Raw genomic sequence first — 18,895 nt, forward strand, 5'->3', positions numbered from 1 at the left:
AAATAGGCCTAGATCTATATCTATAGAGTTTTGGCTAAGATGGGGCTTCAGCTTTTCAGTACTTGTGTGTGTGTGTGCTACATGATATGTGTGTGTGTGTGGGGGGGGGGGTGGAACGAGGAACTTCAGTCTTATGAAATATGAAAGAGCATACATGTACCTATATACAGTAAAGAGGAATTCAAAGTTGATTTGATAAAAATGGGTCTTGAAATGCCCGAAAATCCAAATCCAAAGAGGTTAAAGTAAAAGGTGGGACCCATCTTTTAATCAGGACCACTTTGTTTTAGTTAGGCCTTACCTTGTTTTTTGTTATCTCGGCCATTTTAAAACTGATTTTCATCCAATAAACTTTGAATTCCTCTTAGAACTGTATGCTCTTGGTCTGTCATAAAGTGGTTTCTAATTTTCTTGCAAAGAGTTAATATCTGAATCCCAATATCAGCCAAAACGATACCATCCCCTTAAGGTATAAAAGACAGTGCTCACTAGTGAATGAGCTGTATGGGGCACCCCAAAAAGTTATAATTTGTGATCTTAAAATTTAGAATAAAATAAAAAGTATTTGTTTATGTGAAAGATAGAATTTCAACAAGAGAGAGGAAAAATTGATAAGACCCCTGTCATGTGACTCATGTGCCATCAATATTTTTTCTCTGTTTCTCTCTATCCTCCCATCTCCTGTCTGTGTATTGCACTCTCCCGGAATGCTTGCTGACCAATAGAGGCGGTCAGTAAGGGATGTGTCCAAGTTAGAATGGGTGTTCCTCTTCCTGTCCATTGTGAGTATCCTGGTGGTCATCAGCCTCACCATCGCCAGACTGGTGGAGCTCCTGGGAAACAACACACCAGACAGCAATGTTGATGCCACGTTTGCAGTTCTCCTCTTGTTCAATGCAGGTAGAGCACAACAGGGCGCTGCTTGGGCCAAGGGAAAAGATGTTATTAGCTTCTCTTCTTAACTTTTTGAAGAAAAAAAGAAAATTTTGGCACTTTTTCTTTTTTTCTGGGGGGGGGGGGGGACGGGGCTCTTTACAGGATGCAGTAGACGTAATGAATTAGAAAATGGCCAATTCACTGCACAACGCCATTCAGGTAAATGTAGTCTAATTGCCAGTGTTGCTTCCCCCCCCCCCCCTTTTTTTTTTCTTTTTTTAGTACGGTACCGTAACAATATGTAGGCTGTGCATGCGCAGAATTTCATCTTTTTATCTTTTTAAAATATTAAAAAAAGACACTTTTTTATGAAGTGGGTAAAAATTATGCTGGCAGGAAAGAGAAACAATTGATTTTTTCTACTTGGCCTCATAGCTACTTTCCTGTGGGGACAGTACGAGATAATGACGAAGATTTCACTTAAGTGTAAAATGTAGGTGGGATACACTGTTCATAGGTTGCATTTATTGCCTTGCAGTCATGTGGTGCCTACAGAGACCCCTACAGGCTAATATCATTGGCATCATCCATTTAATCATTGATCAGTGGTTAGATTCAGTCAGTAAAAAGGAAGAAACTAGATGCTCACAGAAGATTGTGAGTCTTTGACACAAAAATATCAAATTATTGTTCATTTAGATTCAAGTCAATGAACAAGAGTCCAGTGCACAGTAAAAAAAAAAAAAAAAAAAAAAACAGCAACAAAGTAAGATCCAAACAAAGCACAGGATTACACAGGAAATCTACAGTGTATGGTTATGGATGCATATTTAATGTAGAATGTACTATACATTGTCAGTGTATGGTTATGGATGCGTATGTACTATACATTGTAGGACAACAAAATGAAATCCATACTGATTTAAGTGCATGTGATCTGTGATTGATTGGTTTTGTGTATGAGCTTTCAATATTCGAAGAGCATTTACATAATTCATGTTTGTTGAAAGTATTTCATTTCCTTAAAATGAGTTCCTTTGCTCTATTAGGTGTAGAATGAAACAAATCATATGGCACTCAAAAACAGTGACAAACATTTTCCATATATATAGAAACAGCAGAGTGAAGAAATATGTCAAATGATTAAATCTTTTAAATCTGTTTCCAATCGATGCTTTACATTTCTTTCTTTCTTTCTTTTTTTACAGTGAAAGGAAGTGGTTTCTTTTCTTTAGTTCTTGTTCTAAAGGGCCCTATCAATCATGAGATCTAGCCAAAAATCAATTTATACAGTAGGTAGAATTACCGGTATATATAAAAAAAAAAGAAAAGAAAATGCACTAGCACAGATATTCTAGCTGCTAGTAGTAAAAAAGTATATTCCAATTCTATCATTAATGAGAGATTTTCTTTCAAAAGACTTTCACTTGCTTGATCGTTAAACTTGTGGTCAGGCTGTTACAGCCTTTAATACTGTTTCCTGGTTTACTGTGATGACTTTGTGCATGCATACAATACATTATACCTCATGTCAAGAACTTAACCCATTGAGGACGGACCGATTTTGCTATAACACACATTTTCCATAGACACCTCTCCGAATATTCTCAAGACTCGTCTTCAACGGGTTAAGATGAAATCTGAATCCTAGCTGGATTGTTCCTTTCTTTAGTTTCCAAAGAACTGATATGCCGACATTTCATGTGAATACTTTCTCTGATAGATGATGCCCATGTGGTAATTGTAATTCTACACTTATTAGCAGTTAATGATTTCACTCAACTTTTGCTTACAGTGAGTTCACATCCCATATTATGATATGTTTCTCCCCTTCCACCAGTGTTTATTCTGTTCTACGTGCTCAATGGTGTCTTTGGGGAGAGGGCCAATGAGCTGCTTATATTTGTCGCTGGCGTCTTTATCGTCCTCATTTACTGCATCATCAACTACACCCAACCAGGGGGAACCACTTCTGAAGCCGTCAAGCTGGTGAGTCTAGAACCAAACATTGGGAAAGGCAACCTGAAAGCTAAACTACCAGCCAGCAATATAGCCATTAATGTGAAACTCATAAAAGTTTGAATAATGAATGGGTGTGAGAAGAGGAACAGGTCAATATCTTGTTTTGAGTAGGAGGCTGCTCATATTTCTGTATTTAATGTTAAACATGTTAAGGGGTGCTATTAAAAGTTACTTTATGAGGTGTTTATGAGCTGTTGCGATATTTCATTGTCTGGCATCCATTGTACACTGTTTATTGCACGTTGTGCGTTGTGCATACTTTTTTTACATTCTCATCTCCTTAAAAATCCCATGACAGCTTTTCACCAAACTTGGCAGGTAGCATCCCTAGGAGGACAGGATCTAAATTTAAATGGGTACCATTGCCCCCTGGGCCCCTAGGGGAACCATAACCACCACCCCCCCCCCCCCTTTTCAATTCAGGAATCTTGAAAAATCTTTTTCACTCCAGGTCCATGTCTCAACCAAAAGTGAAAGAGCTAAGTAAGTGCTATGAGTAAGTACATGTACATACTACATTGACGACTGTCGTTTCAATTTCTTCGTGGCAGATCTGGGGGTGCCGCCCTTGGGCCCTGTGGAGAAATCCAAATTTAACCAAAAATGTTACATTTTCATCTTCTTGAAAATGCAATGTAGAATTATCACCAAACTTGACAGGTATCGTTGCTGCAGTAAAAGCGTACATATTTATACAAAAGGGCACAATTCCCCAAGGGGCAGGGGGTTAGGGATACAAACGCCCAAATTAAGGAATCTTACAAATCTTCTCCAGAACCTGAAGTGACGAGCTATTAAAGTTCGTATTATGAGTAAGTGCATTGGTCACTGATTGTACGCTTAAAGCTGCATGCAGTTTTATATTGACTTTTTCTTTATATCATTGTAAAAACTTGTAACTCGTAGGATCATAGCTTATCTATGATATACTAGTCTCCAAAAATTCATACTCAATATCATAATAAAAGCGAAAGCCCATGCTCACAATGAGAGATGCTCCCATAGTGAGGAAAAGTTGACAATGCAAGAAACCTCTACGTGCTACCGCTTGTATAAGGATCTAACATATCTTGGTTTGAATTCCTCCCAGACTCGCCTTGTCCTCATAGCCGCCGTTGGCCCGGTGGTCTCCGTCATGGCGATCTACATTGCAAAACAGTACTACGACTCGAGAAACCTCATCTTCCGAACGGTTGGGGCAAGCATTGAATTACAAGGTTGGTGATCCTGTAATAGTTCTTTCTGTCTCCTTGTCTGTTTTTCACTTGTTGCAGTTTATGTCCACTATGATGTTCCTGTTGTAAGAATTGCTGGCATTCAAAAATGATACTGTTTCTAAATAGTAGGATAGTGATATGAATTTTCCTTTTATGATGGCACTGTGCGATTTCATTTCAGTCTCTTCCCCATTATAGGAAGCATAGTCTAGTTGTTGTTAAGGTAAAGTTACAACCTGCATAGAGTAACTTTGAGTGACTGGATAAATGTAGTAGGAGTTCTATGAAGAGTGGTGCTTACATAAGGCTAGCATGTACTGTATACGCCGAATATTTCGCGAGGTTTTTATTTCCGCGAATTTTGCGAGTCAGCTGCTCTTCGCGAAAATATTGACTCTATAATGCCGATATGAATGCAAAGCGACCTATGCATGATACATTCAAGTCCATTCAGTACAGGACTCCACGATCGCGAATGTAACCACTCTCTAAATTGTCGGGAAGTCCCGATTCGCGAAAATTTAGACTCGCGAAATATATGGCGTATACAGTATTTGGTGTCTGAAGACATTCACTTTAGTCCCCTGTGAGCTAGAATCATGTTGTGTGATAATTTCCTCCAGTCTCTCTCACTCTTTGCATGCTTGTTTTCATTTATTTGCTTTTGCAAAGCATCACAGTTATTAATTTTTTTTTTTTAAAGAAGAAATTGTCTTTTCAACTGTAAACCAACAAAAATGTGACAATATGAAAATGAACAAATTGTCAAAAATATTTTAAATAAGATTATTTGTTTTTGTCAACTTCAGTACAGCACCAGTATGTAGAAAGTCAAATGTTAGTTGCACTCAGCCTTGCAGGTTTTTTTTTTTTCTATACTTTTTTTCAGACATAAATTGTTCTGTAAATGTACTTTATGCACGATGAGACCACAATAAATCACAACCGTAGCGAGATATAGTCTTTGCAGCAAGCAAACAATTGATGTGGTAAGGTCAAGGGTAACACATAAAGTATTTCTCGCATGTAGGAATTTGACATAAATCCAGACATTAAATACACACACATACACACACACACACACAGTCGCAGTCCTGCATTCAATCGCATATATGATGCAAAATGAAAACATATTTGGACTGCAAGAAGTTCATAAACTGTATGATTCACACAAATATTGCAGAGCCTTATAGACATAGACCTACATTAAAAGGCACAGCAAATGCAAAATGTAGGGGTCTTCAATGAAAATATCCATTCTTAACCTGTCTATACACGCTCAGCAATAAATCACAAACCAGTGCATGGATCAGATATGTTTGGCCTTTGCTTTTGTCTCACTGCACTCTTTGGCTCTGAGAATGCACATCATGAATGTATCGCATAGTTTGATAGAACTCCCTGATGTTGTTTGCAAGCAAACAAGGAAGAATTTCGAAATACATTGTATCTTGACCCTTAGAAGCATATTTGTAGACGGTGCACCCCCCCCCCCCCCCCCGAAGACCTACAATTTTAGGTGTGTGGGGAGAGAAGATCGGATTGTATTGTAGTGAGTTCTTCATGCATTAACGTATGATCTGTGTATGTACAGTAAAAATGTACCAACAGCAAGCTCAAGCTAAAAAGCACAGGACTACAGATTGTACAATGCACAGTACAGTAATCGAGAGGTCGGCTGGCCTGCCGCGCGCGTTTTCACATGAACCGGAAAGGCAATAAGATGACTTACCTTTAACCCTATAAAGCCCAAGCTATTTTGACCCCTTCCAGGCCCAAGGGGGGCACATTGTGCCCCCCCTATACAACTTCTTTATTATATGATGTATGACCGTCATATTTGGCACATGGGTAGAGCAACTCATACTCTACAAGACCCAACATTTGAAATTTCCCAAGGTCATCCACTGAGGGCGCTATTAACCAAAATACAAAGAAATACATAGGAAATATGCTAAAATCGTGTTTTTTCTTTTTATTTCTTTATCCCAACTATATATGTTTTTATTTCATATCAATCATTTTCATATTTACCACAAAGGAAAAGCAAGTCAACTTTCACTATTTGTTATTGTTGAAATTTCTCAAGGTCAACATGTGGGGGCGCTATTCAATACAATATAAAGAAATATATGAAACCTATGATGTATTGCTTGGAATGGGTACATATATTGGTATCATATTTCATATTTCCAAAATATTGAAATTTTAAGTTTGCAGATTGATAATATGATGAAGAAATGATATTACAGGCAAAGCTTGTGTAAAGATAACACGAAATAAAAGGGTAGTCTTTGGAAAATGCTGTATTTTCGATTATTTCTATTATGTCTATTGTTTGATACCTATGTCATATAAAAAATAAAGGAAATAATAAGAAGACCATTTCAGGGTAATTCACAACCATAATAACTTCACATTTTGGTCCTTCAGCAAATTACAGCCAAGAAAACCCCCATTCCATCCATTATTACATTGTTAACTGAAAGTTGAACAGAAAATCATGCAAAATCTGACGAACATGGTTGTCAGTTTACGGTTGCCATGGCAACCAGCAATATCGGATATAGCTAAATTATATATCAAAATGTTCGCAATAAGATTTTAGGAAAAGTCACCAAATTTGGTTGAAATCGAATAAAAGGTGTAGGAGTGGCAAACGAAAATATGGTAGGGGGGGCACAATGTGCCCCCCCTTGGGCTTTATAGGGTTAACGCGTATAATGTGATTTTACGTTATAGATGCTTCCCCATGAAATGTGATTAGTCAGAATTGCCGATCGTAAACGCATCCTTTTGTGATTATTGAAACGGCATTAATATCAAATTGAGCAAGGACGTAACCATATTTTGCACTAGTCATGTTTCAAAATGCTGATTCTGGCCCCCAAAAAGGAAGCATAAACACAGCTTATCACAGCCTGCTAGAATTCAATTGCCCATTTGCATTTTTTTTTTTTTAATGTGCATTGAAGCATATGTTTGACCCAAGTGGAGATTCTTCTGTTTCTAATGTAATGAATTTAAAACTGCATGGAATTTGTTACGAGGATGCACGAATACAGCTGAGTCAGTTCAGCCCTCCCATTTCATGAATCCCCACGCTACCACCACTACTATTGCAATGGTGCCCTAGAGATAGAACTCTCAGTTACACATACCTGCAGTCATTGTCGGGAGAAAGAGAAGAGAAAGGCAGGGTAATTACTGCCATGATTGCAGAATGTTTAAACGTGGGGAAAGGAGACTGTTCTTGCATGTAGTGGCCTGAATTAATACATATATCCATACACGAGTCTGAAGCCTGATATAACCACCAAAATGGTGCCCCCCTCCTTTTGTGTAGTCCCCCTCCAACTGCCAAACTACACTCAGCAGTTTTATATTGGATTCATCAGCAATTAACCATTGTTATCAAGAAAAAGAAGTCAATATAATTATTTGATCTGTTATGATTTGATATCAATGATAGAGGCATAGATTATGACAAGTGGTGATGTTTCAGCAAAGATATGACCTAATTGATTGAATTAGAGTCCTGATATCAAACATGATGATGAGAATAATACCAAGGATTTGATCGAGAGTTTCATTTTGGAGTTTTAAAGGGGTACTGTGGTATGGTGGATAAGACTCCTGACTTGCAAGTGGAAACCCAGAGTTCAAGTCCTGCTGAGCACTTACGTCCATGGACGAGATGTTTTTACTCAAGTGTCCCTCTCAACCCAGCTGTAAAAACGAGAACCTGGCAATGTTGGGGGGGGGGGGGGGTAATAATGTTGGCAGGACACTCTAGAAGGCTAGAGCTAATAGTGAAGAGGCTACCCTGGGTACATGAGACCATAATTATCGGTTGCCAAGAATGGCAAGTACAATGTATAAGAAGTTTGCAAGTCAAACTGAAATGTGACAATTTCCGACGGGACATTCATCATGTGCCAATCCTGAGTGTGTTAGGAGAGTATGAGATCAGTAAGATCAGTACATGTATCTAGAATCAGTGATCAATAACCACATGATAGGATGACTGCATGGTTCATGACTGATCACTGTTTGTGAAGGGAAACTTGTGGTCGGCCAGGATTTATAATCCTGGCAGAAAGCTCCAATGTTCAACAAGTACTTGCACATCATGTGAGGTGCCCTAGATTGTTCTACAGTGCTTTACAGGCTTTCCATGTTAGAGCCTCTCTTGATGTAAAGTTTTCCACTCTGCAAAGAAATCTTTGCAATTATATGTCCAAGAAATGACAAAACTAAACTGTTTTGATAGTTAAAGAGTGCCAAATGAAAGTATCAAAGATTTATTCAATGTTGGTTTGTTTTTGTTCAAGTAAAGGTATGCATATCAAGTCATCAGCACTTACAATTTTATTGATACAAACTCAACTGGGAAAGTAGGTGAGCAAAGAAAAAAAAGAAGCAATTAAAAAAAAGGGAAAAGGTTGCTCACAAAAAGTAATATTGTAACACCTATGTTTTTAATAAAGGTGACAATTCAAGTGTTTGTGGGTTTTTTATTTACATTGTCCCATGGTTTTAACATAGTGTGGACTTAAACGAATATTGTTGTTTTCAGTGTCGTGTTTCAATGGGTCAGTTTATATTTCCTCAAATTGGTGGAGTGAAGAAAAAAGTCAGAAGAATGATTGCATTTTATAATTTTTATTTGTGTGCTATCTCAGGGCTGCACACTGGCGCCGGTCCGACGGTCAAGACCGGCAAAAGTCACTGTCGGACCGGTAACTTTTCAGGAAATCCACAAGTTACCGGTCCGACATGACCAGTAAAAAAAAAGCATTGGCGGGGTCAGTAGAAAGAAAAAGATCAGCCCCGATCAGGGAGAAACAGAATGCAAGATATCGCATTGTTCAACACGTTTTACGCAAGTTTTCGAATATGTCTACCGGTGCAATTTGTAAAGTAAACATACAATTGTATATTAGTTTTGAGCACTAGCAGTCGACCAGTTATTCGCGCTCGCTTGCGCATTGGCGCTGCTCACGCACTGCCATGCTATGCAATACATGCAAAGGATGTACGGTACAATGTAACTGTTGAAATGCATGGATTGTTTCCCCGATCCCGTTTTGTTTGTTCGTTTGCTTGCGATCGGCGGTCATGCCAGACAAGAAGCATTGATAGAAGCGCACGCATTTCTGGGTCATTTTACTCATGATTTTTTTTTTTTTTTTTTTTTTTTTTTTTTTTTTTAACGCAAGATCGATCCGATCCCGGCTTCGCAGCTGCGTGGCAGTTGACATGTTAGAACTATTTTACTTGTGCCGATTTTTAGAAAAAGTAAAAACATATTCTATATTCAGCGATACAGTAAATGAATATTTTCATTCGTTCAGAATGGTCTCATAATAAAGATAGGCGCGAAAAGGATCACGAAATCGGCCCTTAAAAAAAAAATGTAAAGAGATAATACAAGGGAGAAAAAAAAATCATGAAATCATCGCAGTCCCGCTTACATATTTCAGGTAGAAATCGTCCCAAAAAGGATCATGAATTCGGCCGCGTCGTACACCTTTCAAAAGCTCATACAAGTACGAAATGCGAAGAGATTATAGAGGGGGAAAAAAAAATAAGGACATATTAATTTGGTGAGTGCATCATAAAAGATTACAGCCGAATAACAATTCATGAAATCAACGCAAACCCGTTGAAATTTGAGGAAATAAATAGGCGCAAAAAAGATCTTGAATCCAGTCCTGCATGCCGTGTCGGTTATCAAAAACGCATGCACAAATGCAACGAGATTATCGGGAGAAAAATAAAGGACACATTTTTACCCTTCTGGTGCGTGCATTACAAAAGATTACATCCGAAGTAATTCATGAATTCGCCACAATCCCGCTGATATTTGAGGTAGAAATAGACGCAAAAAGGATCGTGAATTCGGCCGTGTCGTATACCTTTTAACAACGCATGTACTAAATGGTAGGAGATTAGCGGGATAAAGATAATGTACACATTTTCAACCCCTTTTGGCGCTTGCATCATAGAGATTACAGCCAAAGAGTAATTCATGAAATTATCGCAATCCCGTTGAAATTTGAGTAAACAATAATAGGCGCAAAAGAATCTCGAATTCGGCCCTGCGTGCAGTGTATAATTTTGAAAACGCATTCACAAATGTGAAGAGATTATCGGGAGAAAAATAAAGAACTTATTTTCAACCCTTCTGTCGCGTGTATCACAAAAGATTACAGCCGAAATAATTAATGAAATATCGCAATCCCGCTGATATTTGATGTAGAAATAGGCGCTAAAAGGACCGTGAATTCGGCCGTGTCGTATAGGCCTACCTTTTAAGAACGCATGTATACGATATGTGAAGAGATTATTGGGAGAAAAATACAGGACACATTTTCAACCCGTTTTGGCGCGTGCATCATAAAGATTATAGCCGAATAATAATTCATAAAATCATCGCAATCCCGTTGAAGTTTGAGGAGACAATAGGCGCAAAAAGAATTATGATTTTTGGTCGTGGCGTATATCTTTTAAGAACGCATTTACGAAATGCGAAGAGAAAAAAATAAAGGACACATTTTCAACCCATATTGGCGCGTTCATCATAAAAGATTACAGCCGAAGTAATTCATGAAATCATCGCAATCCCGCTGATATCTGAGGTAGAAATAGACGCAAAAAGGATCGTGAATTCGGCCGTGTCGTATACCTTTATGTATACGAAACGCGAAGAGATTATGGGGAGAAAAATAAAGAACGCATTTTCAACCATTCTAGCTGGTGCGTGGATCACAAAAGATTACACCCGAAGTAATTCATGAAATCGTCACAATTCCGCTGATATTTGAGGTAGAAATATAGGCGCAAAAAGTATCATGAATTCGGCGGTGTGGAACATCTTTTAAGAACGCACTTACGAAATTCGAAGAGTTTATCGGGAAAAAAAAAATAAAAGGACACATTTTTCAACCCCTTTTGGCGCGTGAATCATAAAAGATTACAGCCGAAGTAATTCATGAAATCGTCACAATCCCGCTGATATTTGAGGTAGAAATATAGGCGCAAAAAGTATCATGAATTCGGCTGTGTGGTACACACACATCTTTTAAGAACGCACTTACGAAATTCGAAGAGTTTATCGGGAAAAAATAAAGGACACATTTTCAACCCCTTTTGGCGCATGAATCATAAAAGATTACAGCCGAAGTAATTCATGAAATCGTCACAATCCCGCTGATATTTGAGGTAAAAATAGGCGCAAAAAGTATCATGAATTCGGCCGTGTGGTACATCTTTTAAAGGGAAAGTAAACCCAAAGAACAATGTGGATTGAGTGAAAGCAGTAATATCAGTAGAACACATCAGTGAAAATTTGAGGAAAATCGGGCAATCGATGCAAAAGTTATGAATTTTTAAAGTTTTGGTGTTGCAACTGCTGGGTAAGGAGACTACTAGAGGTTATGACGTATGAGTGGACTACAATATAAAGAAAATAAAAAGGGAATTCAATAAAAATTCATTTTTCATGAAAATTACACATTCCATTAACTTGATACTGACATATGTTAGGGGTAGCACTTGTTCCCCCTGCTTTCTGATAGCGGTTAGTCAAGAACTCTTTCATTTTGCTAGAAAAGTGAATTTTTGTGGAATTCCCTTTATTTTTTCTTTATATTGTGGTCCTCTCATACGTCATAACCTCTAGTAGTCTCCTCATCCAGCGGTTCCAACACCAAAACTTTAAAAATTCATAACTTTTGCATCGATTGTCCGATTTTCCTCAAACTTTCACTGATGTGTTCTACTACTGTTACTGCTTTTACTCAATCCACATTGCTCTTTGGGTTTGTGTTCCCTTTAAGAATGCACTTACGAAATTCGAAGAGTTTATATCGGCAAAAAAATAAAGGACACATTTTCACCCCTTTTGGCGCGTGCATCATAAAATGTTACAGCCGAAGTAATTCATGAAATCGTCACAATCCCGCTGATATTTGAGGTAGAAATGGGCGCAAAGAGGATTGCGAATTCGGCCCTGCATGTCGTGTACCTTTCAGAACGCATGCACAAATGCGAAGAGAGTGTCGAAAGAAAAATTAAGAACCCCTTGTAGCTCGTGCATCAGAAAATATCACAGCTAAAATAATTCATTAAATCATGGTTATGCAGCAAGTTCGTGCGCCGATGTTTAGAAAAAGTCACAAACGCATGATACAATCTGATTTTTTTTTTTTTCATTATCATTTTACACTGTAATCTTTTCACATAAAACACCATATGCTTTAATACAGATTGTATTTCTAGTAGGACAATACTTTTAGGAGGGCTGACCACATTTTTATTTGGTCATCAGTTTTAGGATTGTCATGTTGTCATTATTATTATCATTATCAGTAGTAGTAGTAGTGTATTATTATTATTATTATTAGTGTTACGTTTCATTTTGTTCATACCTTTTCAACAGAGTGGCAATGTACAAACATATCTGTAGAAAAGCACAATGATATGCAAATAAAAATACATATTCTCAATATGTAGAAATATCATATAAATGCCATAAATTAAGGAAGAAATAGATATAAAATGTATACAAGTTTTTTAATGTTGAAAATGGAGGGGAAGCTAAAAAGGAAAGCTAAAAAGGGGAAGCTGAAATGCAGTGTTGTTATCATTATTACACAATTTTGTATACTGATAACATGGCTGACATGAACCTCTTCACTTCCTTCCTTCCTCTTTCTGAGACCCTTGAATGCTACTCTTTTGCTTGACTACGCATTAGAAATTAATCCCCTTTAAGCTCTTTGCATGCTGCAGAAAAAAATCTTGTACAATTAGCTATGTCTGAGTCATTATTATTATTAATCTAATATGCTGGTACGTCTTATAGTAAACACGTAGTCATGCAAGAGTACAATAATGTATGTCTGTGCTTAGAATGTATGAGCCATGCATTGTAATGCATAAATTTGAGGAGTGATCGGATTGTCATTGGAAGTCCATAACAAGCTGAGCGCTGATTGCTCAAACATTCTACTGTTCACATTTATACCTGGAATCAAGCAAAGCGTGATTGGAAAGCATTGTGCAGGGTGTGGCAAAGGATATCTCTCAGTTTGCTTGAAGGCATTTGGGTATTAGAACCACATACATTTGTCAGGCTGATACCCCATTCATACTGCTCACCCATCTGTGAATTTAAGTTGCTCATTCCAAGTAGGCATTTCATTTGAGCACCCTGCAGCCACACCCTGAGCACATGTGAGTGTAGAAACATATTTTGGCAAAACATTACTAAAGTTCAGACTTACAATTATTTTTTGATGAGCATGAAACAGGTTTTTAACAAGTCCTTTTGCCAGTGTGAAAGAGCTCTTTGCTACTCATAGGAGCTTTTTCTTCTCAACCTTCAGGTTCAATATTACGCTTCCTCCACTTTCGCTTTCAAATCCTCTGTGATCTTGTGACTTAGCTCTTCATGGCAGCACAGTACATTAAAATTTGTTCATAACACACATCCATGTTTTTCCATTGTTTTAACAGTCCGAGTCCTTTGTTTACAAATTTAGCAAGATAAATTACTGTTTGTGTCTGTGTCAGGATATCACTGGTACTCACATGTGATAAATGGGAAAATATGTCACATGCATTTTTTATTTATTTATCATTATTATTATTATTTTTTTTGCAATTGCTGTACTGACAGGCATTCACCTTTAGATTTGGAAAATGAAACAAAATAGTGGTTCCACTACTCAAGGGTTGTTGGAGATGAAACCACGTTTAAAATGCAATCATTACATTAATTGAGTAATTCTTTTATTTTTTATTTTAGAATATCGTACAATATCTTCTGACCAACAAAGGGCCAAGAATTCATGCTTTGATCAGGCTTGAGTTAAACCATAGACCGAACATGATCTAAGAACAACACAACATTTTTGCAATGTGTAACACAGGACATACAAAGTTGTGGAAGCAGGGCTTTTTGCCACTTGAAGTGCTGCACACCGAACAAATAGGAAATGTTCAATTTCTCCAGAGAAATGTGTGATTCGGTAATTTAGATAGTGGACATGGAAGAAGTGTAACAAGTAGCATCAGTATTGTTTGCATTCTTTGCAGACATTCACTTAGTTGAAGACCTCTAAAAATGTACTGGTATCATTTACTCCGTGCTACAAAAATGTTTGTCATGCCATTCAAGCTGGTATGCAGGTACATGGTACTCCCTGACAGTGTACCAGTCCATAGTGACTAGACCCAAGGTGCTATGGGCCATGTCTCATAACATGCTGGTAACTGGGTAACAAGTTTTGAGTCATCAGTGAATGAGATCCCGACATGGCTCAACTCACGCCGAAGGGATTTGCCCTCGACTCTATTTACAGGCATCACTAGTGACAGGGAACTAGGTGAATATAGGGGAATTAGGAGCCAGAAGTGGAGAGTAGACTGGAATACGTGACTACCAGCCACAAAACTGCCAAAAATTCCGACTTTGATGGGATACAAAAATCTGAGAAGGAATGCTTTGAATTCATGTCTCACTGCAAAAATTTTTTCTAATCAAGCCAATTTTTTGCTCTTCATTCATTCATTTTAATTCATTTGAATTCATTCATTTGAATTCATTCATTCAAATGAATGAATGAATAAGTCACAACTTGAATGTATTATAGCTGGGTAAGACAATAAGTTAGTGGTCTTGGAAAGCTAATAACTATACTTATCGAAGCTTGGGTAAGTGGGTTATTTGTCAGAAAACAGGAAATGTTTACAATTTTCTGGACAAAGAAAAAACCCCAACTAGGGTAAGCACACGATGAAGTAATATTTTTGTATTGATCATTGCATGAAGTTTCTAGAGGGCAAATGTATGAAGGACAGACTTGTGCCAGTACAATTAGTGAATTACTTTGTTGTTTGTTCTCCAAGAACATGTGGGATTTTTGTAAAACAGTGAAATTAGGCCACTTTTACTCAAAATAGTGCTACATCACCAAGATTACACTGGAATGTAGTCTACACATTACTCTCATTCAGAACGGTATACCTCTGTACCATGATTTACTACAGACACAATAGATCTAGTGTCACTGTACCAATGCATTTTTTTCTATCCTTTTGTTTAATGTTGTTATTTGAATTGTATGACATATTTTCATTTCTTTTTATGCCTCCGCCACGAAGTGGTGCCGGAGGCATTATGTTTTCGGGTTGTCCGTCCGTCCGTCCTTCCGTCCGTCTGTAATGAATTTTGTGGCAACCGTAACTAAAAAAGCTTTTGAGGTATCCTAATGAAACTTGGCATGTATGTGTATTAGGGGGTGAAGTTGTGCCTATCAACTTTTAGGTGCACATACTCAAGGTCAAAGGTCAAAAGGTCAAGGTCAAATGCGTAAAATTTCACTATTTCCTCCATATCTATTGATTGCCTGAAGATATTTTATTGAAACTTAATGTATACATGTATTACCCAATTAAGATTCTCTGGTGAAAGTTTGGGGTCATGAGGTCAATGGTCAAAGGTCAAAAGGTCAAGTAAAAATAGTAAAATTTCACTTTTTTCTCTGTACCTTGGAAATTGTTCAAGGTATCTTCATGGAACATAGTAATGACTGGCAGTGATTATCTAGAGAATTTAGGGTTCATGGGGTCAAAGGTCAGGGGTCAAAGGTCAAGGGCAACACTTCAAAATTTTACTGTTTCCCTCATATTTATGCAATGCCAGCAGGATTATTATTATTTTTTTTACACTTGGTGTATGCATGTATAACCCAATAGAGATTCTCTGTTAAGTTGTTTTTTTTTTTTTTTCGTTTTTTTTTTTTTTTGCCTCAAAGGTCAAAAGGTCAAAGATCAAGTGAAAGTGCTGAACTAACTGTTTCCTCCATATCTAGGAAAGGATTCAAAATATCTTGAAACTTACTACATATTTTTGCATGTTCTGCCTGACAGTGATTATCTTGATATGAATTTTAGGGTCAAAGACCAGATGAAAATGGCAACAATTTACTATTCAATACAGAAATTGCACTTTTTCTTAATACCTTAAAAATTACTCAGTGCATAAAGTTACGAATGGATCAAAGTCAAGATAAAGTTCTTAAATCTCCAAATACATGCTCTCCTATTCATCCAATTAAACCTAGCTCAAGGAAGGTGAACATTCAACACATTTGTGACAAACTTGTCATTTTAATATTTTGCCAATTTAGTGAAAATGTAATCACACATTGTCCACATGTACTATAGACCTATTAGGAGAACCATGCATTATGGTGGAGGCATACCAGTCACCATATGCATTATGGCGGAGGCATACCAGTCGCCATAGTGACATTTCTAGTTTAAATGTGAATCTGTTCATTGTGGGGAATACATATCAGTTCCATGGTTAGAAATGTAATGTTGACTTCAGAGAAGAAAAAAGATACATGTAACTCAGATTTTCATATTTTCAGAGGAGAGGTGGAGGTGTCGTGGCTGAGTGGATAAGAGCGCTCGTCTGTGAACGACATGAGCGTGGTATGGTTCGTGGGTTCGAGCCCATGCCAAGCCCGACACGTTTGCCCTTCAGCAAGGCACTTTATCCACATTGCTGCTCTCCACCCAGGAGTATAAATGGGTACCCGGTAGGATGAGAAAGCTTATGTTGGTTGATCAGCATGTGCGCGCCTGTAAAATGGCTGCGACTGGCTGGAATGCTCCCCAGGGAGTGGAGAATGAGCACTGTTAGTGCTGGTTGGAAATAATGTATCCAGTGACCGGGGTAATAATAGTCTGTAAAGCGCATTGAAACCCTGAAGTGTGTGAAATGCGCTATATAAAAACCAGCTATTATTATTATTATTATTATTAGAGGTTCTACATCATTATATTTCTCGATTTAAGCAAGGAAATAGACTTCTAGTTAAAGAATGACTATGATTTGTGACCGTGAATCACAAAACCAATAAAAAGTCGCCAGACATGGATTTTTAGTTAAGGGCAGATTCTGAAAATGCAGACTCTAAGCTGAGTGTCAGTTAAGTGTAGCTCAATTTTTATTTATGAAATCTTTAAAAACTTTCTTTGTTAGTTAGACTGAACCCACTTTTATCTGACTTAGCTTTACTAGATTGTCTTCCATGATTTTTTTTTTTTAATTTTAATGTGTTTTACACTCTTTTTCTGTCCTGTCACAGATATGTGCCAATATATGTTCCTGTGTGAATCATTGCTGAAATTTGATCTTCAGTTGGAGGTGAGATTGATAAACTTCCATACCATTATTGTAGTCTCAATCCTTAATATAAAGTGTCAAGGTGATGAAGATGAGAATTGTCTGGAATGAAGTAATTATTGCAATCAATGGCGTTCTTACACCTATTGTTGTCGCCTCCCATGCTCAACATTGCCATTTTCCTGCCCCGCTCTTATATTCTCCCAGACCTAGTACACTGTCCTGTTATCCCCTCCTTACATCTCTTCCTTACAATATGCCTGTCACATCCTTGATTCCTTTCCCGCATCATCCTCACCCTCTCCTGCATCATCCTCACCCTCTCCTGCATCATCCTCACCCTCTCCTGCATCATCCTCACCCTCTCCGGCATCATCCTCACCCTCTCCTGCATCATCCTCACCCTCTCCTGCATCATCCTCACCCTCTCCTGCATCATCCTCACCCTCTCCTGCATCATCCTCACCCTCTCCTGCATCGTCCTCACCCTCTCCTGCATCATCCTCACCCTCTCCTGCATCATCCTTACCCTCTCTCATCTCACTCTGCTCTTTCACTGTCTCATCCTTGCCCTCTTTATGCCCCACCTTAAACCCTCACCGTTACACTTGCTCCTTCTTTCCACATTTTTGCCCCCCACTCCCATCCTTTTTCTTTAATACATATTGCCCTCTCAAACCCTTAAAAGCCCTCTTCTATCCATACCCTCCTCTGCCATGAGCCATCATGTGATACTGTACATTGTATAATGGTGTCCGTGAGCCACATTTTACTTCCTACTTACTTCAATTTTGCTATCTTTAAAAGTGACCAAAGTTTGCCATTTAACCCATTGTAGACTAGTCCCACCCCCCCCCCCCCCCCCCCCGATATACTCAGGCAGGTGCCCATGGGAAATGCATATTAAAAAGCAAAATCAGCCCGTCCTTGATGGGTTAACCCTTACTTCTTACTAGAATATGCACCGATTGTCATGTCTGCTGGCGTTCTCTGGCGTTCTTTCTTCCCCAATTAGCACAGATGTGTGGAAACTATTAAACCGCCAATGAATAGAGATTACCTGAATCTCCTTAATCCCTGTTGTATGTCATTACTGCCTCCCTGTTGGACTGAGACACCTGAGTATACTGGCTATGATATGGCTAAATTACGACTTCAAATTTGGAGTAATTAAAGGTGAATGCTGTTGGAAAAGCATGGCAAATTACAGCTAAATGCCTTGGCACTATGAAAGGGTTTATCCCAAAGTTTGTACACAAAGACCTCTGCTCAACAGCATAGAATACCACACATTCTTCAGGGCATCTAATTGTAAAGGAGCAAACCACACATTCAGGGTCAGATACCAGTAACTTGTAAGAGGTGGAAATGACAGGGTTGAAGTTGGGTATGGAGTATGGCATGTAGCCTACATTATCATGGCATGCCAGAAATAGCTATGACATGCGCACACAATGACTGTTAATAAAGTCTACAAATATGCAGGCCAGGAGAAACCTGGGCCATACAACTGAAGTACATGTTTCTTGGACTTTGTAACTCAATATATATAGCATATGTTGAAAAGTTT

General features: G+C 38.1%; 1 protein-coding gene across 1 annotated transcript in view; it reads left to right on the forward strand.

Moving 5' to 3' along the window:
* The window catches only part of LOC140238929 (uncharacterized), a 50,031-nt gene that overhangs the window by 841 nt on the left and 30,295 nt on the right, over positions 1-18,895 (forward strand). Inside the window, exons 2-5 of the mRNA XM_072318827.1 lie at positions 726-900; positions 2,717-2,865; positions 3,989-4,115; positions 17,288-17,346. Of these exons, the coding sequence (XP_072174928.1) occupies positions 726-900; positions 2,717-2,865; positions 3,989-4,115; positions 17,288-17,346 (510 nt within the window). The remainder of the gene's footprint in view (positions 1-725; positions 901-2,716; positions 2,866-3,988; positions 4,116-17,287; positions 17,347-18,895) is intronic.

This window comes from Diadema setosum, chromosome 15 (genome assembly GCF_964275005.1).
Source record: "Diadema setosum chromosome 15, eeDiaSeto1, whole genome shotgun sequence".
Taxonomy (NCBI): domain Eukaryota; kingdom Metazoa; phylum Echinodermata; class Echinoidea; order Diadematoida; family Diadematidae; genus Diadema; species Diadema setosum.